The 21798-nt window shown below is 37.2% G+C and overlaps 1 protein-coding gene across 2 annotated transcripts in view; it reads right to left on the reverse strand.

Moving 5' to 3' along the window:
* The window catches only part of EXOC5 (exocyst complex component 5), a 57172-nt gene extending 35446 nt beyond the window's left edge, over window positions 1–21726 (reverse strand). The window contains exons 1-4 of one of the 2 annotated variants that reach the window (XM_025869968.2): window positions 21475–21724; window positions 3073–3167; window positions 2318–2465; window positions 1351–1545 (exon numbers count right to left, since the gene is read on the reverse strand). In XM_025869968.2, coding sequence (XP_025725753.1) covers window positions 1351–1545; window positions 2318–2465; window positions 3073–3167; window positions 21475–21501 — 465 coding nt within the window. In that variant the 5' untranslated portion in view covers window positions 21502–21724. Of the gene's footprint in view, window positions 1–1350; window positions 1546–2317; window positions 2466–3072; window positions 3168–21474 lie in introns of both variants that reach the window. The other variant, XM_073895257.1, reaches the window with a different exon arrangement.
* Window positions 21727–21798: the final 72 nt, after the last annotated feature.

Raw genomic sequence — 21798 nt, forward strand, 5'->3', positions numbered from 1 at the left:
AGCAATAAAAAATCAGATTAAAAATATGTATGATCAGTTATATTTTCTTTCCCTAGATCCTAAATGGCTGCCTTGAGCTGCATTCAAATAAACAGGACAACCCACATTGGATATGATATCTCCATTTGGTTTATAACAGCATAAATAGATTACATAATCCTACAGGTATAATCCAAGGTAATCCAAGTTATAAATTTTAAATTATATAATTTTTCATATTCAAAACATATTTATAATATGCATATATACTTTTATATTATAAATATATGTTTATAGTTAGTAAACATAAAAACTATCCTGAAACAGTTCATTGTTCAAGCATTGGGCTGTGTGTCTGTATGTACATTTACTCTTATGCTTAAAAAAAATCACATAAATCTAATAAAAGCTAGATATTGCCACTGTTTAACAAGTGTTTAAGTATGATAATGTTAATCATGTCAATTCAACTTTGTAATATAAATATAACTGCTTAAACTCATTATTTAAAATACTGTCTTTTCCTTAGAGGAATTATGTATATGTAACTGTTTTTTCAAAGTTCTCTAAAAATTATAAATTCTATAAGCCTATACAGTTCCCACTCACAAAAATGTGCTGCTTAATTCAATGTAAACTTCAACAATACATAACTTTTAACTTTCCACTATCAAAAATATTCCATGGAGTAAACTAGGAATAATTCAGGGAAACTGTATTCATATATTAGTGGACAATGTTACCATATGCATACACTACCTATAAGAATGTCTATTTTTTTGTGCATTTTGATTTTTTCCCCCCCTGGGAGGAAGAAAGTCAGCTAAATAACCTCCTTTCAAGATTGCAGAACAGCCAATACCATGTACCAGTATTAAGTGACTAGTGCAAAGAAAAGGATTAACATAAACAATTCAGATTTTTCAATTCTCTTTAGTCCAAACTATGTTTGAATTCTTTATAAGCGTTCTTTTTCAAGTAATAGAAATTAGAAGCTCTGAACTCCTTGTGCAGAAAGATACTTCTGCCTATCAGTGATTTAGGTCAGACTACATTCTCACCCAATGGAATATAACTATTAAATTCTGTTAATATTAAAAGTCAACAATGGAAGAGAAATACTTATTAACACAGTTACCTCAGCATTTTCACATATAATTTTATAAACAAAAATTCCAGACAATCCTGCAATTAAAAATCTTCAGTAATCTGCAGGCAAGTATACTAAACACACTTCAGAACAATAAAAAGTTTTAATAAGTCAGCTACTCAGTGATGTGAAAGTAGTAACTGGAAAGTAATAAATGTAGTTCATAATTTGGGCATTGTTATTAATGATGCAGGTGCTTTTATCCTGCTGACAGTACTCACCTTTTCAGAATTTGTAAAAACGTCAGATTTCAATTCTCCATCTAGAAACTCATTAAAGTATTTCATCAATTTCTGAGCCTCTACTGCCCGCTGTCTAGGTGTGTTTACCCCTTCCAACTGGTCTCCAAGGTGACAGACCTTGGTTGCTACGTAGCTGATGTGCTCATCTAGTTCTTGGAAATGTTGGAAGGCAACCTGGGAAAAATGCGCATAAGCATAAAATGCAATCAGAGGAACCCAGTTTATAAGTGAATTCGTACCAAAACTAGACCACCAATCTCATCTCTACTCTCTAACTTAGGTAACTAAAGATAAAATAGAAGTTATATGTGAGCTAAACTACAGAAACAATTTATGCCCATTAGCAGTGCATGATCTGAAAACTTTCTAACAAAGTCGCACACCTTTAACTATTAAAGTAACATTTTATCATGAACATTTGTTAAGCAATTAAATAGTATCCTGTTTAACAATATTCCCAGTATAATTTAGTCCTAAACAATGATTCTAAAATCAATGAACTAAGTATCAAATAGTTATACTACAGTTTTCACAGGGGTATATACCCCATGACTTCTGTAAAACTTCCCAGATTAGGGAAAAATCTGATCCAGGCAACAGCTGTTCTGGTATTACTCTGTTTTATGCTTAATGAGAATACAAATGACTACTTAACTATCCAAGCTAATCATGAGTCCCTAAAAATGCAGGTCTGCTACAGTGTCATTCTTCAAAGTTTGCACCGTGACTATACTGGATACCACTCCAACCTAAGAAGGGAGTGCTGTGATCCCAAACCACTGATCAGCAGCAAGTGATAACAATTCACTGACATTTTTCCCCAGGGATGGGAACAGTTGAGAGAAACCTCAACAGTTACTATTATTTGACTAGAGTTTTTTAAGAACTTAATAGTGGAAGGAAATGAAGATAACCTGTGTAAACTACTGATAGCTTAACTGCTTACCTGATTGCTTTTCTGGAGCTCTTGTACCTTCTTGGCAAATTCCTTGGCTTCTTTCTGACACTGTTGCTCTAGTTTCTCTACTTTCCTTTGAATCCTTTCATCCATTATCTGTAGTTCCTGAATATGATTTACAAATTCTTCTAATAACCTAAGAGAGGAAAATCAGAATATGTATCAATCCATCTATGATTAATCATTAGGAACTGGCGAGTTCACTTGTAATAAAGTATCAATAAGCATTCCTTAAGGTAGGGATGATTATGTTAATTTTCTCGAGAGCATTTTAGGGATTATCTTTGACATGAAGGAAAACCTCACCCAGAATATCTACTACCTTCCAGAATAGAAATCAATCTCATAGAAAATAGTCAAAAAGATAAAAATATATATTTTTAATATATATGATATAAAAAGTTGATACAATATATAAAAATAACAGTGTGCATTCCAGGGAACAGTGACTTTCTGTTCCTTTGAGTTACAACTATACTTAAAACAACATATTCAACATGTTTTTATTTTAGAGATATAACCAACCTTTTCTAATATATTACTAATTGGAGAAAACATTAAATTCTTATAATACAATAAAATCCCCTCACACCAGTTAAAATCCTCTAAAATAAAAGAAATATAAAAGAAAATAAACCCCAGGTTGTAAAAGGGTTTTGGAAGGAATTTCAATAGTCACCTTTATTCCAAACACAAATTTGTTTTAGATTGGATCTATGGGGAAAAAAACATTTTTACTTCACCTTTTGGGATCAAAAGCTTCAGGACCCCCTCTAGAGCCTCCTCCTGGGGTTCTCCACACAAGTCGTTCAATATACTCATCTGCCACAAAAGGCTCCTAGTTTACAAAATAAATGTTCTTTAAAAAAGCTTCATAGAAGATATCTTAATGTTACTTGCAAAAATGAAGCAGGTTTTACTATGTGAGAGCTTAAAATGGAATTAAATTACCATTTAAACACATTAATATTATTAAAATATGCAAGGCTTAATTTTAAAAAATCAACAAATAATAAAAATTAGGACATTAAAATATTAGAACAGTATTATGACTAGTTAGAACATCCCAATGAGAAAATGAGCAAAGGACACAATTTATAGAAGACATACAAGAAAGAGAAAACATATGTGGCCTCGTTAACAATCAAATAAGGTCAAATTATCACTTTTTTTTTAACCTCGAACACACTGACGAAGTGGTTTTTTGGTAATTATAATATGCAATACAGGAGAGGGTAAACTGAAATTCAGACACTCGTTTTTGTTAGAAATGTTAACAGGTACAGTATTTTTGGAGGACAACAGGCAATAATTTGATAACATAAACAATATTACGAATGCTCATACCCTTTAACCGAGTAATTCTACTTTTTTTTTTTTAAGATTTTATTTATTTATTTGACAGAGAGAGACACAGCGAGAGAGGGAACGCAAGCAGGGGGAGTGGGAGAGGGAGAAGCAGGCTTCCTGTGGAGCAGGGAGCCCGATGCAGGGCTCGATCCCAGGACCCCGGGATCATGACCTGAGCTGAAGGCAGACGCTTAATGACTGAGCCACCCAGGCACCCCAGTACTTCTACTTCTAAAATTCTACGGGAAAAGGAGATATGAACACAATTTTTGCAGAATGTTCACTGAGTATTATGTATGATATCTAAAAATTGTTTACATAAATATTCAACAAAATAATTATTGAAAAATTATGACAAACTTACAGGATGAAAAACTACATCCTTATTAAAATCATGCTGAAAAAATTAAATGCAATGAGAAAAAATGTTCACAAAAAAGCAGGATACAATTTTCTAAATTTTCTCAGGAAAAAAAGCATTAATTATGAAAAAAAGAATATTAGAGTAGAAGACCCAATCAAGAAACTAAACATTCAAATATTCACCATTAGCTGACAATGAATTTTTTAGACTAATACATACTAATTTACATATTTTTCATACTACCTTCTTTCATGCAAATGCGTATCATATATTGCCTCCCACTTAGCATATAACTTAAACTAATAGCATTTGCTGGTGATTCCAGTTTGAATTCTCATATCTACAAAATTTTCCATTTGTTAATCATATTTTAAAAACATTTTCATTGATAAACATTCACTGAACAATAAAATTTCCAGTGCCAAGCACTCCGTTAGGCTTTGGAATAAAAAGATATATTAAAAAACTGTAACCTCAAGAAACTCACAGCCTAATAGGGGAAAAATTATAAATAAAGAATGCAATCGTATATGACAAGTAAAATTAAGAATGTGTGCAAACTTTAATATTAATACTGCCAAGTTGTTACCTCAACAGGTAGCTGGGCAACAGAAATGCGGTACTTACTAATTCAGCAAATTTTGCTGAGCAACTGCTATGTGCTGGGCATTGTGGTAGGCACTGAGAATATAGATGTTAATTCAATAGACAGGGTTCCTGCAAGGCCTCATAGAAATGATCTTCTAGGTAAGGATGTCAACATTAAACAAGTACAGACATAACTAGTTAACAACTGTGATAAATGTAAAGCGAAAGAAAAGTCCTGGATCTAAGACTATACAACAGGAACAGACATGATGGGAAGACAGACTGGCAAGAAGTAGGCATTACATCAGGCAAACTCTCTGAGGACCCAACACTTAAACTGAGACTAGAATAAAGAAAAATCAGCCAGACAATAATGGAACAAATATTTTTCCTGACCATTAGGGAAAGAGTAGATAGAACTTAACCTATTAGGGGAACTGAGCAGATGGACTAGATGACAAGGACCACATCTGGAGGAACATGAGAGGTGACAATTAAGGCCAACAGATAATAATCTTGTTCTTTTTTATCATCAGCACCACCACCACTACCACCACCACCACCACCACCACCACACTGGTACTTGAGAGAATCGTTCACCAGTCTGATGTGAGAGGAGGAATGAAAGGATGAGTTTCAGTCAGACTAAGAAAAACCATCATGATAAGAACAGGAATATGTACCAACAAGAATAACATCTCACATAAACTCTTTACATGTATTACCTCATTTACTACTCTCTTCCTAAGACCTGTAAGGAAGGTCCTATTTTACCCGCACTTTACAATGAGGAAACAAAGGTTAAGAGAGGTTAATTACTTAACCAAGGTAACACGAGCTGAGCTGAGATTTAAATCATTCTGTTCTATTGCTATGTAAAACTGAATGGCAACTATGGGAAACTACAAGTAGTTCCTTGTACCTAAAGTTAGATGGTAAGGATAATAGGTGAAGCTAAAAAGGTAAAAATTGCTACACGAAGGCATATGCACATCACTGATCATGTCTTTTAAAATTTCTACTTATATTTATAAACATTCTAATTAAATGACCAATAATTTTATTAGACAACTGATACACTGTCACATGCCTATCTGTAGACAGAATCCAATATCAACTTTCAAACTGGTTCATATTTTATAAGAAAACCATATAACCTTTATGACTATTAATATCACTAATTATTAAAAGAAAAAAGTAAACATCAAGCAGTAACACAAAACAATATAAATAGGTATTAAAAAATTTTAAAGATTTTACATTTTACCTATAAAAGTCTCTTTTATAGTAGTCAAATAACTGAAAAATAGCAGTCATATTAATCCAGTTTCTCTAAGATTTCCATTATAGGAAAGCTATCTGATAAGATGAAGGCATAGAAAGTAAACAAGACTGTTAGCTACTTTAAAGAAAAAAGTCAGTTTATCCATGTGCTAACATGTTTGAGAATTAAGTCCTAAGGATAATTTAGATATCCTGCAAAGGAAAAATACTGGCCCTCTGAAATATAATTAACTCATTTAGCAAACATATTGTCATTTAAATAATCATCTCTTCTCTAATTCATTTCTGTTGAAACAAAAGTTTATGTATGTCTAACAATTCTTAATTTATATATATAAATTGGGAAACATTGACTCAAGATAAAGGAATTTATGTTTAGAGCTACTTAGAACTTCAGAAACTGAGCTACTCAGAAACTTAAAATCTGACAAGCATATGAAATACTCCTAAATAATGATGAAATGTTGACAAAAGCTAATTTTTATCTTTACATACTTAATCTCATTTAATACTTACAAGTCTATGAGGTAGGTTTTATCAATATTGATTCATTTCCTATACAATTGTGTGATACAAAAAGGTTATTTAATCCAAGGTCACACAGATTCATCTGATTTCTGAGGTCCAAATTTTCACTTCTGGTAAAATCCAGAGCTTTTTCTTTGAAAGAGGCTAGGGGCGCCTGAGTGGCTCAGTCGTTGGGTGTCTGCCTTCGCTCGGGTCATGGTCCCAGGGTTCTGGGATTGAGCCCCGCATCAGGCTCCCTGCTCGGCAGGAGGCCTGCTTCTCCCTCTCCCACTCCCCCTGCTTGTGTTCCCTCTCTCTCTTTCTCTGTCAAATAAATAAATAAAATCTTTAAAAAAAAAAGAGGCTAAATTTAGGAAATAGTCAGCTCTTCCAAAGTCCACAATACTCCCATAAATGACTTTACATAGTAATCATGTTCCTTTTCCCTGTCATTTTTTACACATGCATACCTATGTAAATACTTAATAATCATAGTTCTCATGTGTTATTAATTTCATTTATTATTCAGTAGTTGCAATTTTCAACTAAATTTCATTGAAATTTACACTGTTCATTAATTTCCATATACCAGTTTTACTAAATGATGTATGTCCAAAAATTTATACATCAACACAGATATTACTGACATGGTAAAAAATAAGCATTTTTTTATATGAAATATTTCAATTTTCTCAAAATACAATATTCCTTCATTCAACAAATATTCATGGAGAGCCTACTACATGTTACTGACTATTCTACAAAAGTCAGTAAACAAGGCAAGAGAAAAATCTCTGCCCCTATGGATGTCATGACAGGGAGTGACAAATGAACGGATACATGATAAATAAGAACTATGAAGAAAACTAAAGAGGATACAGAGTGATGGATTAAAGTATTTATTTTGGTAGAAGTGATCAGGCACGGCCTCTCTAAAAAAATATATTTTGAACAAACACCTGAACACAGCTAAGGCATAAGCCACGTAGGAAAGCAATGCTCCAAGTACAGAAAACAAACTTAGTATGTGAGCAATGACAAGAGGCCAGTGTGCCTAGAGCAAAGGAGAGAATAATTGTAGATGAGGTACAAAAGAGGTAGTGAGAGTCCAGAGCTTGTATCAAGGACCTGTAGGATGTACTACGATATACTTCCAGCTATTTAGTGAAGAAAAGGCCAGGTTCCTGAAAGGAAGGACTCTGCAATATGCTAGCAAATATATGCAGTAATGACTCTACAATTTCTTCCCCCGCCAAAAGAGCTATGACCATTTACTTGAGTAACTGTGCACTAGGGAAAGGGGAACACTCAAACATTTTGAGGTCTGTTACATACAAGGTCCCAGGTGATACTGATACTTGATTGACTCCAAGTATCATGGATTCAAGAGAGTGAGGACATATGGGAACCAAGTAATAAACCAGATTCCTAGCCAAGATCCAATGGAGCCATCAGCCCAACTACTGGCCATTTCCCCAGTCTGCAAACATGTAACAGTGACAGACACACTTGATGGCAGATGTAACTCCCACATTGGGTCCTTGGTCTATAGAGTAAGAGCTTTTATAGTGGGGAAGTCCAAGAAGTCTCTGAAATTGCCTCTACTCAATGTAGTAAATCAAGTGGAATGGCAAAACTTAGTGCCAACTCTTAAAGCTCTAAAATAAGGATCAGCAGTTTTTTTCTTAAGGAGCCAGACAATAAGTATTTCAGGCCTATAAGCCATATAGTCTTTTTTACAACCATTCAACTCTGTAGCCATAGTACAAATGTAGGCATAGACAGTAAGTAAACAAAAGGGCATGGCTGTATATCAATAAAACTTTAAAAACCAGCATCTACCCCATTGGCTATAAGTTGCCAACCCCTTATCTAAAGAATGCTGGATTTTAATAATTTTAATAATAATTTTCTTATTTAATTCATTAGTCTGGTCCTATAGAAACCAGACAAATCCTGGAAGGTGATTATCTCAAAATCAACCAAAAAGTAGCCCATTCCATCTGTCATGCCAGATGTAGTATTTCCCAGCCTCATGGTGTATGGCCAATGATTTGGCATATATGTTATTTTCTATCCCTATTAAAAAAGAGGATCAGACAATTCAGTCACATAGAACTGACAATGATATACATTTACAGTTTTGCTTCAAGACCATTTGAACTCTCCTACCAAAGCTGATCCAGTTACTGTCAAAGCTCAGTATCTAGCCTAACAGTAACAGAGACCCACTCTGAGCCCCTGAAACAGCCACATCCTTCAAGTAGACTAATCAACCACGTGGTGGCAAGTTGATTACATTAGTTCCTTTCCATTCTAAATGAGTAATTCATTCTGACAGGAATAGAAACATTTGAGTTGGGTATGCCTCTCCTCAGAGGGAGTGTTGTTTCTGTGGCACTGGATCCCACATATCACATCAGCCCAAAGGACCCACTTTACAGCAAAGGAGGTGACCATGGATCTACTGGTCATATCACAAACTACACCACCCAGAAGCTACTAGTCCATAGAGCACTGGAACAGCCTGCTGAAGGCACAGCTGAAGTGTCAGTTCAGAGACAATAACTATAAAGATGGAGCACTATTCTCCAAGATGCAGTATATATTCTGAATTTAAAACCTTTATATGATGCTGTGTTCCCACAGGAATAACATGAGTCTGAGAACAAAGCACAAAAGCAGAAGTGGTCCTGCTTATGACTCTCAATTTGTGCTTGCTATTCCTACAATTTCGGGATCTAGAGGGTTAAAGGTCTTGACCTCCAAAGGCAAAGATCTCTTCAAGTGGGAATATAATAAGAGTCCCATTAAACTATATATTAAACTATAACTATGAGTGCTGCCTGCGCACTTTGGCTGCTTATATCCAGTGGATAAAGGCAAGAAGAGGAGTGACCATCTCTGGCAGAGGCAACTGATTCTAATCAGGAGGTAGGGCTGCTAATCAAAAGGAATGAGATCTTGCCATTTGCAACGACGTGGATGGAACTGGAGGGTGTTATGCTGAGTGAAATAAGTCAATCAGAGAAAGACATGTATCACATGACCTCACTGATATGAGGAATTCTTAATCTCAGGAAACAAACTGAGTGTTACTGGAGTGGTTGGGGGTGGGAGGGATGGGGTGGCTGGGTGATAGACATTGGGGAGGGTATGTGCTACGGTGAGCGCTGTGAATTGTGCAAGACTGTTGAATCACAGATCTGTACTTCTGAAACAAATAACGCAACATATTTTAAGAAAAAAGAAAAAGAAGAAGATAACAGGAGAGGAAGAAAAGGGGAGTATGTCAGAGGGGGAGACGAACCATGAGAGATGATGGACTCTGAAAAACAAACTGAGGGTTCTAGAGGGGAGGGGGGGAGGGGGATGGGTTATCCTGGTGATGGGTATTGAGGAGGGCACGTTCTGCATGGAGCACTGGGTGTTATGGACAAACAATGAATCATGGAACACTGCACCAAAAACTAATGATGTAATATATGGTGATTAACATAACAATAAAAAAAATTTAAAAAAAAAGGAGGTAGGGCTGCTATTACATCATAGGTGCAGGAACAGTATTTGTGACACACACAGATCTCTTAATGGAGATCTCTTTTGACCAATTCTGAAAGTACACAAACAAGCATAGCACCCCTGGCCTAAGAAGGGTATGGTAACCAGTAAAGCCACCAATAGTAGCAGAGGCATTAGCTGAAGGTAAGGGGGTATCAGAATGGAGAATTGAGAAGGGAAACAGAGACTAGAGAAATGAGTATCAGTGGCAACCTGAAACCAGCCACAATAGTGGGAGCCATAGTTCATGCCACTAACCTTCTAATTTTCCTCCCAATTGGAATGCCAGAGGAGTTGCTCCCCAAATGTATATGAAAAAGTGGAGTCTAGTGGCACAGGAGTGGTCTGTGGTGGACACAGTGTTATGTCATCCAGATCTCCCTTCGAGAAAGGTCTTGTTCTAGCTGCCAGCAGTGCTGTGCTATCAGCAGAGAGGCTTCGGCTGGCAGTATTTTCAGGCATCACCTCAGCAGCAGAGAACCAATTCACTCAATGTCATACCTTTCCCAGTGTGATCTATCAATACCTAAGATAGGGATATAAAGGCCTGACCACTTTGGTCCAAAGCAGGACAACTCTGACAGTTCATTTTTGTTCCAGAATTCCCCACTGGGGCCAATAACACTGTCAGTGGGCCAGCATTGTAGCTCTATTTCTCCATAGGCCCCATCTTGCATCCTTACCCTGCCCCCTCACAGACATTCATCTCAAGGGTACCTCCTAGTTAATATTCTGCACACTAAATGCTGTCTCAAAGTCTGCTTTTCAGAGAACTCAACCTGCAACACTGCAGTAGTCGAGAGATAATGATAATGGTTCAAACGAAAATGACGGTGGTTAAGGTGCTAAAGAATGATCAGGTTCATGACATTTTAAAGGATGTATTCATACAAATTGCTGGATTGGATGTGGGGGGAAATTTAAAATGGAAATCATGATTACCCATGGAGAACTGCAGCCTGAACAACTGTGTGAATGGTGGGTGGTGTCATTTACCGAGACTGGAAAGAGATGGAAAGAGGGAGTGAGGAAACAAGTTCTGCTTTGCATATGACCTGTTGTGGATGTCTATTCAATATACAGCAAGTGAAGATGTAGAGCACATAATCAGAAAAACAAGTTTGTATTACAGGGAAGAAACTAGAGCTAGATATAATATCAGAGTTATTTAAAATCTCATAACTAGATGAGATCTAGGAAAGAGAAGAGCATGTCAACAACATTCAGATAGATGGAGGAAAAGGATCCAACAAGAGACAAAGCAGGAGGGACTAGTAGAAGGAGGAGGAAACACCAGGAGAGAACAGTGTCCTGGAAGCAAAGTACAGGTTTTACCCTCTAAGGCAATCGAATTATCACAAGAGTTTAAGATAAATCAGCCACCCCTCTCAATGGAATGAAAGTTCCAAAAAAGCAAAAAGCAAAACAAAACAAAACCCTTTCTGCTTATAAAACCAAATAAATCCCAATAATTCGCTCTCTAATACTTAACCTTGCTGCAAAGGCATTTACAATAAGAAAGATAGCCAAACTAACAGATTCTAAGACTTCCAATTGACCAAGTCACCCCAAAGGATTCTCAAAGGTACCTGTAAACAATTCCCCAAAAAATCTTTTAGAATTTCACAAACCTGGCAAAGTTATATCCTTGCCTTCTATTTTACTACAGTAACAAAAAAGCAAAAATTGCCCCAACAAAAACAAAAACCTCAGAAGTATGCAATATAGACTAAAATACTATCATATTAAGTTTAACTTCACATAATTGATTATTGTGTCAGTTTGTTAAAATGATTTTGTATTTTTTACAAATGTTGCCGATTGTAAGGAAAATATGGGGTTTGTGGTCATTTCTATCAAAAATAAGACATCAAGCCCTTGGACAGGAACATAAATCCCTAATTTAACACTGTTTCTTTGACTAAACTTTTATATTTTCTTATAGCATCTTCCCCAAAAATAGATCCAATGCAATGTGTTACAACCACCCACAAACTAAAAAAAAAATAATATTTTCCCTTAGCCTAGGTAAAAAAAATAAGGCTCAGAGGATTTCAGAAAGAAGTATTTCTGGGTCCTATGAAAACAACTAACCCACGGGTTCACAAGTACTACCTACAAAGTATTTTTCTTAAATTTATTGTGCATACCACTGCCAAACTAATCTTTAAAACACTGCTTTCTTTTAGTCAGAAACTTCCCTATGCAATTCCTAAACTATCAAGTTCACACTCTTATGTCTACCCTTTAAGGTTCTCATCTTACACGTCCTACCCAATTTCTTTTACCCCGAAAATGAACAGCCACATTACCATCAGCCTATTACAGTCTTCTCTTCACCTCCATGCTACTTCTGCTTCCTTACCTGTGGCCAGGTAACTCATCCCACAAGGATACTGTTTCTCTTCCAACAATCCAAAACACCTTTATATATTTACTCAAAGCCCAGCTCAATTCCTATTTACTCCCTGAAGAGTTCCTTCTCTACATGACCTCCCCTGATTTTTTCGCTCTTAAACCCCTACAAGGCTTAAAAATTCAAATCTCAACACAGAACAATATACTACTGTCATTTTTGTCATTTATTGTTTTATAGTAACTTTAAGTTTCACTCTTCTCCACACTTAAATTGAAACCAAGGGTATCATCTGTCATACATTTCTCTTGCTTTCCAACTGTGGTCAACACAATAATGTTGAGCACCACAGATGCAGAGTAAGTCAAAACACTTCCTAGTTGGGGCCATGGCCAAATCCCCTGCAGGGGATCTTGAAAAATCAAGACTTGATCCATATATCCAAAACCAAAAAGCCAGTACAAAAGGCAGTACTACTACCCCACACTCCAAAAATAAAGAACAAGCATTCTTAATTTAGGAAAATTCAAAATTTTAATAAAAACCAAATATGAACCTTATGCAATTCTGGCACTGGAACTAAATGAATTTTTTTACATTTAGCCTCTTCTTTTTAACCTCATTTGATTTGGTTTTCACGAGACCATCTGTTTTATGGGGGATTAATAGATGAACTACACTTAATGAGTATTGATTTTTTTCTTTAAAGCACTATAAACTCTTTCATTTTGTGTCAGGATGGCAAAGTGGGAACGTAGGAAGATAAAGCACATTAAGACCCTTAAAAGCAACTAAGGCAAACTTTGCAAAAGTAAGTTTGAAAACTACCTGCAACATTATGAGATGAATAGTTTTACTTTTTTAAAGTCAATTTTAACATTCAATCTTCAAGGGGATGCCAGCTCTTTAAACTATGATAAAATTAGCCAATTAATCATATTAGAATTGTTTTGAAGATGATCAAATGGTGGTACTTTATAAAATTTTATGAAATATTTTAGATTCTCTTATGCAAAATCTCTCTTCAGAATAGAATATATCTCACTTCTGACAATAAAGTAGTATTTGATTTCTATGCCCCAAAGAAAAGGTAACAGAATGTTATAGTATTTTTTTTTTTATACCAGTCTCAAAAGAACCACAGGATTAGGTTTAAAAATTGCAAAGCTAGAGGGGTGCCTGGGTGGCTCAGTAGTTTAAAGTGTCTGACTCTTGATTTCAGCTCAGGTCATAGATCTCAGGGTCTTGGATCAAGCCCCACCTCGGGCTCTGTGCTCAGCATGGAGTCTGCTTGTCCCTCTCCTTCTGCTCCATCCCCACTCATTCTCTTTCTCTCTAAACTAAATAAAATCCCCCTTTTTTTTTTAAAGATTTTATTTATTTATTTGACAGAGAGACACAGTGAGAGAGGGAACACAAGCAGGGGGAGTGGGAGAGGGAGAAGCAGGCTTCCCGCTGAGCAGGGAGCCCGATGTGGGGCTCAATCCCAGGACCCTGGGATCATGACCTGAGCCGAAGGCAGACACTTAACGACTGAGCCACCCAGGCTCCCCATAAATAAAATCTTTAAAAAAATTTTAAAGCTAGTCATTAAATATCATCTTACTTTAGTCCATTCATCTCATTTTTGTACCTAAGTAACTGAAGCAATGAAATTTAAGTATTGTCAAGGTATTAAACCAGTATTCTAACCAGAGATTTTTCTACTCTATTATGGTGTCTTTTAAAATTCTACAAACACCAGGAAAATTATCACCTAAAGTATCTAAAAAATCTTACATTAGCATTTCAAATCAAATTAAATATATTTACAAATTTACACATTAAATATATTTACACACTTAACAAATGCCTCTGGGATCAAATTAAGCAAATGGATCCAACGAATCATTCACTTAAAAAAAAAATTACAGATTTATTCATTTTAGAAAGAGAGCACAAGTGGGGAGTGGGCGGGGCAAAGGGAGAGGGAGAGCAAGAATCCCAAGCAGACTCCGGAGTCCTGATTTCCTGAGATGAAATCAAGAGTTGGACGCTCAATCCACTGAGCTACGCAGGCGCCCTGGAGTCATTCACTTTTTTGATTCATTATATCTTTAGTAAGCAAAAATGTATATATATGATAAAGTTAACTACATCATTATTACTATTTTATATATATTTTATTACTATTTTCATATTTCAATTCCAAGAAAGAAAATAGCATCAGAAAAGTTAGCACAAATTTTTAAAATATCATATATATATGAACTTTTAAACTATATACCCCTCAACTCCTGAGCATACCAGGGACTCAATATTTTACACTAATTATACACACACAGTCAATAAATGATCCTCAACTTAAAGACTTTTTCATTTCAAAAGTTAAATGCCAGGTTGGTTTGACTAGAGAATTCAGACTACTAAATACTTAAATGTAAACCCATTACTCTTTAAGCATCTGCCTCTACCTCCACCACACCAATGAGAGTGGTAATCTTGGTGTGGAGTTGATCAACCCCTGTTCCAATCATTTATTGCTACATAATAACCACTCCAATAAATTAGTGGCTTAAAAATAAGAATGATGATTACTTTGTTCACAAATCTGCTATCTGGGCAGGGCTCAGCAGGGAAATCTCATCTCTGTTCCATGTCATATCTGCTGAAGTAGTTCAACTTGGGGCTAGAAGACCTACTTTCAAGCTAACAAGTTGATGTTGACTGTAGGCTGGGAGTTCAGTCAGTGGAAAGCCTGGATTCTCCCAACTGGCTATGTATCATAGTTGCTGGGCTCTAAGAGGGGGGAATCAAAAGAAGGTCAAGCATATCACCTTTTATGACCTAACCTTGGAAATCACATAAGCAACACTTCTGATACAGTTATAAGCCTGCCTAGATTCAAGAAGGGAGCATGGGCCCTCTCTCTCTATGGGAGGAGTGTCAACATCACATTATAGGATAGCAGATCTGTAGCCATCCTGAAAAACACACCCTTCCACAGCGCCTTTTTGTAATTCTCTCCTACTGTAATCTCCTACCTCTACGATTATTTCCTATTAGTCTCCTTTGAAGGCTTTTTCTCCCTGACCTATTCTCAATCTAGTCTTCTCAATCCACTTACCAATATTAATTTTAAAAAGCTACTACTCTTCTATGGCATTCTTCCAAGCAGTTTAAATTTATCAGCTCATTTAATCTTTGAAATAACCCTCTAAGGTAGGTACTGTTACTATCCCCATTTTATAGATAAGAAAAGAGGTACAAGAAGATTAGGTAACTTGTCAAAGATCACAAAATAGTAAGGGACAAAGCTGAGAGATGTCATCCATTCCTAGGTCTAAATTGCCACCCATAAAGGATAACAATTCCCATGATAATTTGTATCTCTAGTTGGGGTCTTTTCTGAGTTACTAATTCATATTTCTCACTGCCTTCTGGACTTCTTCACCAGGATGTCTTACTAAAAATTTAAAATATAGTTTTTTAAAAATGAATACATTATTCCTTCCCCCTGAAAGGGTCCTTCCTATTTTCTCCATCACAGTTAATGAATTACCTACTTTCTCAACTTCCAAAAATTTGGAATTAACTCCTCAGTAACCAAATTCTTTTGATTCTTCTTCAAAATGTCTTACCAAATTTCTTGTCTTCTCTGTCCCCACTGAATTAGGTCAGAATTTCACCTGCCTAGATTAATCAATCAACAGACAATTCTGGACTACCTACTAAATGACAAGAACTATGCCAGGTAGGGTACACCCTCTATATTCCCAACTATCAATCTCTTCCCCATCGAAAGCCATTCTTCACAGTAACGTTAAAATTATCTGCCTCTCCACTCCTTCCTCAAAAAGTCATGCAGCTCCCATAAGCATAGCCTTAAAGCCCTCTTGAAGATTCCCCCAAACTGCCTCTGTGGGCTCAAGGCCTTGCTATGAACCACCACTCCACATGCCTAAAACATGCATACACAGACCCTATCTCTTCTCAGTATTTCCCGAATACACCTCACCTTAAAAATTAGTCACTTCTGTCTCTGCCTTGGAATGCCCTTCTCCTGCTTGAAAAGTTTCTACTCATCTATCAATATCCAATTTATATGTCATTACTTTACGAAACCTTTCCTAATTATCCCAGGAAGAGATTCTGTACTCATACTACACTGTATTATGTGTTAACATATGTCTCCCTATGATACCACAATATAAGAAATGTATATTTTATTTCAAGAAATATATATTTTAGTCTTTGTACTCAGCTCCTAAGACCTTTGTTTTTTCCTAAGTGATAAATGTGCTAGGAACATCTTTTGTTCTATTTGGTCTTTGACCCTGGTTCCTGACACAGAGCTCCTAAAACCCTTATAATTTCCAAAGTGATGTGGTTGATAGGAACATCTTATGTGGAGCTCCTAAATCTTCTAACTTCCTGGGTGACAGAAGTGTCTTTTATTCTACTGAAGCAACAGGGCTCCTGGATGGGGCTGGTCACCAGAAAGATCAAGCATGATTAGAAGTCCCTCTACTCCTGAGTTAACTAAGTTAATAACTGATTATTCCTATGTGATGAAGCCTCCATAAAAATCCCTAAAGTATGGGGTCCAGAGAGCTTCCAGGTTGCTGAATACATCAAGGTCACCCAGAGACGGCTTGAAAGTACTACACTCTTTCCCCCATACCTTGCCCTAGGCATCTCTTCCATCTGATTGTTCTGAGTCATATCCCTTTATAATAAACCAGTAATCTAGTTAGTAAATTGTTTTCCTGAGTTCTGTGAGCTGTTCGAGCAAATTATCAAACCTGAGGAGGGGGTCATGAGAACTCTTATTTTTAGCTAGTCTGTCAGAAGCACAGGTGACAACCTGGACTGCAACTGGTATCTGAAGTGGGGGGCATACTTGTTGTACTGAGCCCTCAACTTCTGGGATCTGATGCTAACTCCAGGTAGACAGTGTCAGAATTGAAATTAATTGTCGAACATCCAGTCGGTGTCTGCTGAAAAACTGGACTGAAATGTTGTAGGTAAAATCCCCACACATCTGGTGTCAGAAATGATGTACTGAGACTAGTGGTAGTGCTGAGAGAATAGAGTTTTTTTCCTTTCACTCCCCCAACTAGGTTTTTAACTTAAACTGTCTTTTAACTCCAGTACTTGAGATGACTTCTGCCCTAGTACTCAATAAATGTTTGCCGAATGAACACATTTTCTCAAATACATGATAATTAATTAATTGGTAGCCAGGTTCCACACACAATTATCTAACAGCTAATATGGCTAAAATAAGCAGCATTTCAGCAAATAGAAGGTAAAGGGGGTGGTCCACATTTATATATCTCATGTTCATTACTATATATTTAGCTAGTTAATTGAACAAGAGAGATCTTTTTCAGTAACTGTTTACTTTTGTAACTTAGTTTGAAAATCCAAGAAACATAAATGTATTTGTGTGCAAAAATGTGTTCTTAGCTATTTAAATTCTAATCTGGAGGTCAAACAACCATTGTTACCATAGTCAAATTACCTGACCTCAAATACAATTATCAAGGCACCTCCATTTACAGGAAAGAAAACACTTAAGTTCCTAATCCTGGCATTTAGGACCTCCACAATTAAACCCCAATTTACCTCACATGCAATTCCTCTTCTTCATGCATGCTATACTCCACCAAAGTGGAACTCTTCCTTTGCCTCAAGGATCTAAACTTACTTCCCTTTATGTCTTGGATTTTATTGTCTGCTTTATTAGAAAGTCCCTCCACCCAGTTGCACCAACTCAAATCTAACAGATCCTTAATATATCATTCAAATACCACTTCCTATTCCTTTCCCACTTCTAGAGGTAATCTTCCCATTCTCTCAACTCCTATAGCACTTTATCTTTGACACCATTTATAACTTTATTTCAAGTGTACACAGTTATACATCTTTATTCTCTCCCCACATTTAATAATAAGGGTAGGTTCTATATGTAACTCAACATTGTCCAAAGTACATTTCATGGAATTCACAAAATTAACAAGCAGTAGAAAATATAACAGTCTCACAGTCAACTAGTTTGGGAAATAAACTTCTCAGAATAATATACTTCTTTAATATACTAAGGTATGTTGTAACTCTCTAACAAAACAAAGTATGCCCATTTCCAAAACTTATTTGGCCTCTAAACCATTTTGGGTTTTTTGCAGCACATTTCATAGTATTACTATTTCTATGACATGCCTTTGAGACATGCAGCCTCGTTAATCTTGGCACCTTATCTTGAACTTAATAGGTATTCAACAAATATTTGTTGAATAAATGGGTAATTGACCCTGGTTAACAAAGAACTCTACCATAAAGGAAGCCTGCCCAAAAAAGAAGACTCCAAGAATGACAGGAGAGAAAAACAGCAAGTGAGAGAGGAGTACAAGGTCCTCAGTAGTGCAGTAAGAGAAGAGAGGAATACTTGTGACAACAGAGGAATTTACTACCCCAGCTACTTTTTATATGCAGGGAACTAATCTAAACCACGTAGGAATGCCTGTTTACAGCGTCCATCCTGAGGTAATCATTTAGAATCATTGGAGATAGAATCTTTCAGAAAATTTGTCAACAAGAGTTGAAACTATGGAAATTCAATTTCCATGGTATACACTATTAAAGTAACTGAATCATCTATTACTAAAGCATTTCGCCAACTTAAGAAATATCCTGGAGTTTGATTTTATTGTATGAGGGTGTTTATGTTATAAAAGGAAGTCTCATAGGATCAACAATAAGATTTTAAAAGAAGTAGAGTCAACACTTATGAAATTTCAAGGATTCAAAGCATAATTCTGCATTGATTTAACCTCTTTTTCAATGTGGAAATGAAAGCAGAATTCAACTTAATCGTGCATTAAAACCAGGATGTATAAAAACAAAATATCCTGACTACATCCTGACCTCTGTTTCCTACAGTTCTCCAGCTGTGACTAAGAAAGGGAAGAGAAAAAGACACTCCCTGATACGTCCTACAATCTAGATCCTATGGTAGTAGCAACAGGAAATGGCAGTGATGACTGAGGTTTGTTTTTTGTTTGCCTCCTCACTCTAAAGCAAAGACCAACTTTTCCTTAGGGCTGAAAACTTATCCAAGAACAGAGTCCTCTGTGGGCTGAAAAGATAAATACATTTCTTAATTGTAACTATTAACATTTAATTATAACTTTTAACATAATAGGCTCTTAATTTTGATGAAGCAACAAAAGGAGGTCACATGAATTAAGATCTATAAGCATGTTTAAGGTTGCCCTATGAACCCTTTGGCCAGAGGACTGGTCTGTCTCTGTCATCACTGATCAGTTAAGTGCATATTACTAGTTACACATAACAAGTCACTCAGCTAAACTAAACCCTAATTTGGTTCAACTACTTTACTAAATAGCATGACCCTAGAAAGCAAATATATATTTACTTCCAAAATAAATAAATAAATATATATATATACCCACATATATATATATCTACCTTCTCTCCCCTTTACCCTGGGGGGGAGGGGGGCAGAAATCAAATATATTTTCAGTTAAGTTAGGTGGACTCATGTGGTCAAACATTTAAAGAAAAACAGACATAATATGGTCTTAGATACAACTGGGAATGTCAAGCAGGATTCATTAAGTCACAGGTTAATGCCTTATGAGCCATGTAAGAAAACAGTAAGTATTCTATTAATAGTTGGCTGGTCTGTATTCATGTAGCAAATCAGACATCTCAACTTCATAAAGTTTTCTACCTTTATAAGATGTGAAAGATAAAACAAGGAACAGAACTATTTAGTATTTGCCCAGAAACACGCAGTAAAAGCTTTCAACAACCTCCCTGCTCCTGCATCAATCAATAAACAGATGGCACAATTTTGGAATTAGAGAAGTTAATGCAATATACCTCCCAACACTTACATCTGAGAACATACAATTAATTTTTCCAAATTCTTTCTTGTAATTATAATTCTTCACTCACAAATTACTATTTGATTATTAGTTATTTTAAACAATGGTGTATGTTATTCCTCTCAACAAAAAGCATTATCTATCCAAGAGCTGACAGGAACCCCCCAAATATAGTAACAGTAACAAATGAAAAGTTCCCAATTGTTGTAAAAACTGTGGCATTCAAATTTTAAGCCAAAAAAACTGCTGACTCTTAAGCAGAAAAAGAATCCAATCTTCACTTGCGGAGAAATTCTCTAACGTCAACTGCAGTCTTCTCAATTATTACTTACACTTTTGCTTTTCAATTTGAAACACAAGCACACACAAAAAGGGTCTTTGCTTCCTTTTTCTTTACATCTGTTTTCATGTCTTTCACAAAAAGGGATCCTTCATAGGTTTCATTGTTTGGTGGTCCAATCAGAATTTTCCTATTCTATTTATCTCCAACATCACAGCTGCTTCTTACACTGAATTTCACTAAATTAAATTTTAAAGTTTTAGAGAGTGAAAACGCTCCAGGAAACGTTTGAATGCTCATTGTCTCAGGAGCTAAGGATTCTCGAGCGTGCCTTCACGTGGTTTTAAAATACACTTAAATTCCTTGAGACCCGAACATAAATGTTAATTTCTAGCTTCGCCTCCGCCTTCGGTCTGAAGGGCTAAGTAGGCCTTTTATTGTCCTAAAAAAACACTTCAGCCTTTTCGAATGTAAAGGAAAACTGGCCACTTGTAACGTTTACTAACGAAATAATTTTAATTACTCAACCGCAAGAAGCCCCCAGGCGTCCCAATCTCAGGTGGTCCCCTTAGAATATTGCGCGAGGATCCAAGCGACAAGCCGGGGCTCGCCCAACCTGGGGCTGCTGGCTCCTCTCTCCGCGCCCTGAGTCAGCCTTTCCCACTTCTCATCCCGAGTACATCTTCCAACCCCTAAACCTCCGAGGCTCCTCTCCAGCCCTGCGGACAAAACCAACCCTCCTCCTTTCCGACTCCAGGTTCCCTTCCCTGCTCCCTCCCCACCCGGGTCCCCAAGCCACCCCTCCCCCATTTCACGCTCCGCCCGCGCCGCCACCGGAGCCGCCACCCCACCCCTCGCCTTTCGCACCTTTCCTCCCGGGGCTGCGTCCGCTCCTCCGCCCGCCCACCTCGCTGCCCGCAGCGCGGGCCTGCCACTCCCCGAAGAGCCGCCGGGACTCACCTCGAAGAGCTCGGCCGTCGTAGCCATCCCGGCCGGCTGAGAGGCTCGCCTCGCACTGGAAGCCGTCTCCTCTTCACATGCTGCGCCTCAGCGGCGCCGCGCACAGGTCCCCGGTCGGCTCGCCAGCTCTGGCTCCGGGCCGCCGCGGGCTCCCCTACTCCCCACAGAGCCCAGGCGGGGCGGGAGGGCGGCCATGAAGCGAAGCCGCAGACGCCTGTCAGCTGCCTCCCGACGCCGCCCGCGCCGCTCCCATTGTCACCGCCTCGTACGCCGGAAGTGGAGCTGCGCGCGCGGGGTTGGCTGTCGGGAGGGGCCGGGGAGGGA

Source organism: Callorhinus ursinus, unplaced genomic scaffold (assembly GCF_003265705.2).
Source record: "Callorhinus ursinus isolate GAN/ISIS: 27379988/994484 unplaced genomic scaffold, GSC_fseal_2.0 scaffold8, whole genome shotgun sequence".
NCBI lineage: Eukaryota > Metazoa > Chordata > Mammalia > Carnivora > Otariidae > Callorhinus > Callorhinus ursinus.